This window comes from Myxine glutinosa, chromosome 2, assembly GCF_964187855.1.
Source record: "Myxine glutinosa chromosome 2, kmMyxGlut1.1, whole genome shotgun sequence".
In the NCBI taxonomy this organism is placed as follows: domain Eukaryota; kingdom Metazoa; phylum Chordata; class Myxini; order Myxiniformes; family Myxinidae; genus Myxine; species Myxine glutinosa.
In genome coordinates, this window is record NC_136262.1 from 128,450,117 (window position 1) to 128,454,974 (window position 4,858).

The 4,858-nt window shown below is 46.9% G+C and overlaps 1 protein-coding gene and 1 long non-coding RNA gene across 2 annotated transcripts in view; one reads left to right on the forward strand and one right to left on the reverse strand.

The window, feature by feature from the left end:
* Positions 1–418: 418 nt before the first annotated feature.
* LOC137421281 (uncharacterized) lies at positions 419–3,533 on the reverse strand. The gene is made up of 4 exons (XR_013622359.1): positions 3,467–3,533; positions 1,030–1,250; positions 684–866; positions 419–555 (listed from the first exon to the last, which is right to left on the reverse strand). It is a non-coding gene; the product is annotated as an uncharacterized LOC137421281 (long non-coding RNA).
* A 368-nt stretch (positions 3,534–3,901) lies between these two features.
* The window catches only part of PTAR1 (protein prenyltransferase alpha subunit repeat containing 1), a 43,787-nt gene continuing 42,830 nt past the window's right edge, over positions 3,902–4,858 (forward strand). The window contains exon 1 of the mRNA XM_068107174.2: positions 3,902–4,064. Within this exon, the coding sequence (XP_067963275.2) occupies positions 3,982–4,064 (83 nt within the window). The 5' untranslated portion in view covers positions 3,902–3,981. The remainder of the gene's footprint in view (positions 4,065–4,858) is intronic.

Below are 4,858 nucleotides of genomic sequence, written 5' to 3' on the forward strand. Positions count from 1 at the left end.
CGGTATAAACATGGTCTCCAAAAGGTTGGTAAAGGACCTTCCTCATTTCACCCTGCTCTATGCTAGTCGGGTCTGATGTATTTCTGAATATAAATTCACATGGTGGATGCCACAATTAACTAGACCCCAAATTAAATATAAAAGTACACAAAGGCACTCTACTCTATAAGGTGAGGTTATTTATGAGCATAAATTCCTTGGTGTCCATATTTCCCAAGGGTCCATAAAATAGCTAGTTTTCCACAACTTTATTTCATGACCTAAACATTTTTTCCAACAAGATTGAGGCTCATGGAATAGCAAGGTGATAAAGGGTGAACAGGCAATGTACTTTTCATGGGACTACAGTTGGACACTATAAGCAAGGGAATTAATAAGAAAAGTCACGAGAGAGAGAGAGAGGAGTGGAGAATGCACAGCAACCTGCAGGAAGGTTGGGTTAGTGAGGGTTAATGTGAGAAGAAAGGATTGAGCGTACGGTTGGGGTTCACCTGAGATGGTAGAACACCGAAACCTGCCAAAACCCAAATCTTGGCTCACGATCAAGATCAACATCTAGAGTAAGGTGACAGAAAGCAAAAAGGTAATATGCTGGCAGTGAGGGCTGTGGTTCAACAGGTGGATGTAACAAGTAAGGTAATGAAAGTGAGAATGGGTGAGAAAGACAGAAAAAAGAGAGATACCTGATGAATTTCTTCCGCTTTTTATGTCCAATTCGATGACAATCCGGATTATCGACTTGGGCACTATCCATCTCTGTGGTTTCGATCCTTTTAGCCCAGGACCCTTCTGAACGGTGGGTCCACAACCTTTGTGGCATCTGAAGGCCCGACAATCAGGTGGAAAGAAAGAGGAGAGTGAGAAACCTGAAAGTTAAAGGGGTGGATTAATTGGTGTGACATGTTTGGCAGAGGACATATTCAAAGAGCAGACTTGGCTTTTGTAGGCAATGGTGCTGTCAGCTGCCAGAAAACACGAGCTCGAGATAGTGACTGCAAATGGACAGGTGTGAATCAAAAGAGCTCCTACCTGTACCTGCCCTAACTGAGCAAAGTGGACGCTTGATCTTCACCAAGATGTATCTGAAGCTGCTACTGAATCTGCGGAAGCTTGGAATTTTGATCACGAAGTCTGCGAACTCAGTTTGGCCTGTGTTGCTCTTACTTTTTCTTGTTTTCAAGAAGTTCACTTCTTTTTCTTAAATCCTGGACATCCCTGAGGAAAGTTCACTGGAGCTGCTTGATGAGCACCTACGGAGATATAGCACTTCAGTTATGATGTCATCAGTTGGCATTAAACACCTATGATGTCATCATTTAGTTGTTTGTCTTCTTTAATATAAGATAAAGCAATTGTGGTTTTTGAATGTAAATGCCAGCCTAAGTCTAAAATTACATTGAAACCGGTTTGCTTGGATTCCTGTTTGGCAGAGATGAATGTTCATTTCTCTAGAGTCTAGACTTTCTTGAACTGAAACATTCTGATACCAGGAAGTTATTGAAATACAGTAGAAGGAGATTTTAAAAACGGGAAGAAAAAAAGCGCATCCACGTAGCACAGTGTGAACAGAGACCCGCGGTTTACTCAAACTTGGACAGTGTGCTCGCTTTGCATCGCGGTCCCGGGACAAGAATTCGAGAGAGGTTCTTGGCATGCCTGGTACGTGTATGCGTTACCTGTGCTTATTGTGTGTTGCTGCACTAAGTGTTTGTGATCGTGCTAAGGCGCAGAAATGCAGAGTTCGCCTTTGTTCGGACGGGGAAGTTGAAGACGTTAAGCAAGTTGTATATTCTCTACTTGCATTCACTTGTTGATATCAAATATCTAACATTTGGGGAACATGTTCAGATACGTCCTGCATGTAAATATCCATATTCTATACGGATTCTAGTGTATACATTTGAGAATCTTCAGTAAATCATGAATCATGTTGTGCTGAGACTTTGGGGCCGAATGGCCCTAACTCATAGACCATGGCCCTAACTCATAGACCATGCGGCTGAATATTCCCAAAAAATTATTTTTCTGCCTGGCCTAGTTACCCCCTCCTGCACAGTGGCGTGTCTTTGTTTCAGGATTAGGTGAAGGTCTTGCCAGTTTTTTAGCCGCGTCGCAGACGCTGTTCATAGAGTGCCCTCTGCTGTTGTTGTTCTTCTTGTTCTTCTTCTTGCAGAGAAGACAAAACCTCAAAGCTCCACCCATTCTGGGAACCATAGCTCCACCCATTGTGGGAGAGGCTTCATATAAACAAATATCCACCATTTTATTAACTCGCATAGCTTTGAGGCCTGTTTTGTAGGCCCGTGGTGTCTTCCTCTCTCACACAGTTTTATTTCAAATCAAATTCGATATATCATTTCATTTTTCACAGTCGCTAACATAGTTTTAGACTCGGTTGAAAAAAAACGGGAAGAAAATCCGATGAAAGTTGCCCTTTATAGAACGAAATGAATTCTCAAAGGCCTGTAACTTCAAGTCCATTGAGATATATATTTTTTAAATCGCGGCATGGTCAGTCATACACCGCCCGAAATAACAGACGGGAAAATGCAGAGATATATTAAAAATTCGTCCATTTGATGACAATCGTCACGATGAAATATTTAATTTATACGTCGTCACAATAATGTGGAGAGAGGAGCATAGCTTCGTTCACATGTCGCCACACACGGGAAATTGCCGAGATATATATTTTTTAAATCGCGGCATGGTCAGTCATACACCGCCTGAAATAACAGATGGGAAAATGCAGAGATATATTAAAAATTCGTCCATTTGATGACAATCGTCACGATGAAATATTTAATTTATACGTCGTCACAATAATGTGGAGAGAGGAGCAAAGCTTCGTTCACATGTCGCCACACACGGGAAATTGCCGAGATATATATTTTTTAAATCGCGGCATGGTCAGTCATACACCGCCTGAAATAACAGACGGGAAAATGCCGAGATATATTAAAAATTCATCGCCACACACGGGAAATTGCCGAGATATATTTCCACTTTGCACAAAAATAACATCAAGTAATCGAATCAATAGGAATGTCCTGTGCCTATAACATCGACGTTATAGGCACAGCTGCATCTAGGCATTGTGTAACATCGACGCGGCTTTTGTTTTAATTAAAACTTTTTGTTCTTGTTTTTCTTGGGGGGAGGGGCGGGTTTTGCAAGTATCGTGCTCCGCATGACGTCTTCTTGTTTAATAGTTGGTGGACGTTAAAATATGTTGAGAAGAGGAGGCGAATTATCACCAGTACGCTGAACAACTAATAAATTCCTACACCGCCAAGCGTGGCCAACTGGTTCGTGAAAGACTCAGGCCAAAAGGGCTCCCCCGAGCAACCACAAAAGGTGGGAATCATTTATTGGAGTTGTTAAATCAGTTGTCATAGAAACTCTGTAGGTTATGGAAGGAATTTTTTAACACGTTTGTGGTGCCGGCGAGAACTCGTCCAACTACCTTGAATGTCCAAGGTGTGCGGGTCACAAGGATGCCCAGGTTAACGTCCATCCAAGGTACAGCTCACGCCTCACACACACTGATTAACGGCCCTGCGTGTGAAACAACAACACGACCGTTTAGAGCTCGGACAGGATTCAAACCGAGCCGAGACAGCTTTCTGCGCCGTTACCCACGGTATTCAAGCGACTAATAATATGATTTTATACACTGTTGTTGGGTTATATATCGTTCAATCCGAGGTGGTACCGGTTACCTCCATTCTCGCTCTTTCCCAAAATAAATTTCATATCTTTAACTTTACTATGAAAAATACCCCGATAATTCATTCGGAGATTAAATTATTTTCGCGTCCACTGTAATTATATGAATAATAATATCTAAAAACCGTTGACCCGAGTCGGCGCCGGAAGTAGATCGTCACGGTGTGTTGTGCTAACGCAGCTGCTGTGTTTTGGCGAACTGTGTGGGGTTTGCGGCGAAAGTAGAGGGTGGACCATTCTCACTTGTGTTAGATGGCGAGGGAAGACGATGTGGAAGTTCTTGTCCGCCGGATCTTCAAGGACATCAGCAGCGCTTTCCGCCGAAACCCGGACATGTGAATGATACACCGAGGGGGTGGGGAGATGGTGGGGAGGGAGAGGATTTAGAGGGTGGGGAGTGGGGAGAGAGAATGGGGTGGAGAGGGTGGGGAGTGGGGAGAGAGAGTGGGGTGGAGAGGGTTGGGACGGGGGAGGGGGGCGAGAGTGGAGTGGAGTGGAGAGGGTGGGGAGGGGGGTAGAGAGAGTGGGGTGGGGAGGGGGGTAGAGAGAGTGGGGTGGGGTGGGGAGGGGGGTAGAGAGAGTGGGGTGGGGAGGGGGGTAGAGAGAGTGGGGTGGGGAGGGGGGTAGAGAGAGTGGGGTGGGGAGGGGGGTAGAGAGAGTGGGGTGGGGAGGGGGGTAGAGAGAGTGGGGTGGGGAGGGGGGTAGAGAGAGTGGGGTGGGGAGGGGGAGAGAAAGAGTGGGGTGGGGAGGGGGAGAGAAAGAGTGGGGTGGAGAGGGGGGAGAGAGAGTGGGGTGGAGAGGGGGGAGAGAGAGTGGGGTGGAGAGGGGGGAGAGAGAGTGGGGTGGGGAGGGGGAGAGAAAGAGTGGGGTGGAGAGGGGGGAGAGAGAGTGGGGTGGAGAGGGGGGAGAGAGAGTGGGGTGGGGAGGGGGGGAGAGAGAGTGGGGTGGGGAGGGGGGAGAGAGAGTGGGGTGGGGAGGGGGGAGAGAGAGAGTGGGGTGGGGAGGGGGGAGAGAGAGAGAGAGTGGGGTGGGGAGGGGGAGAGAGAGTGGGGTGGGGAGGGGGGGGGGAGAGTGGGGTGGGGAGGGGGGGGGAGAGAGAGTGGGGTGGGGAGGGGGGGGGGAGAGAGAG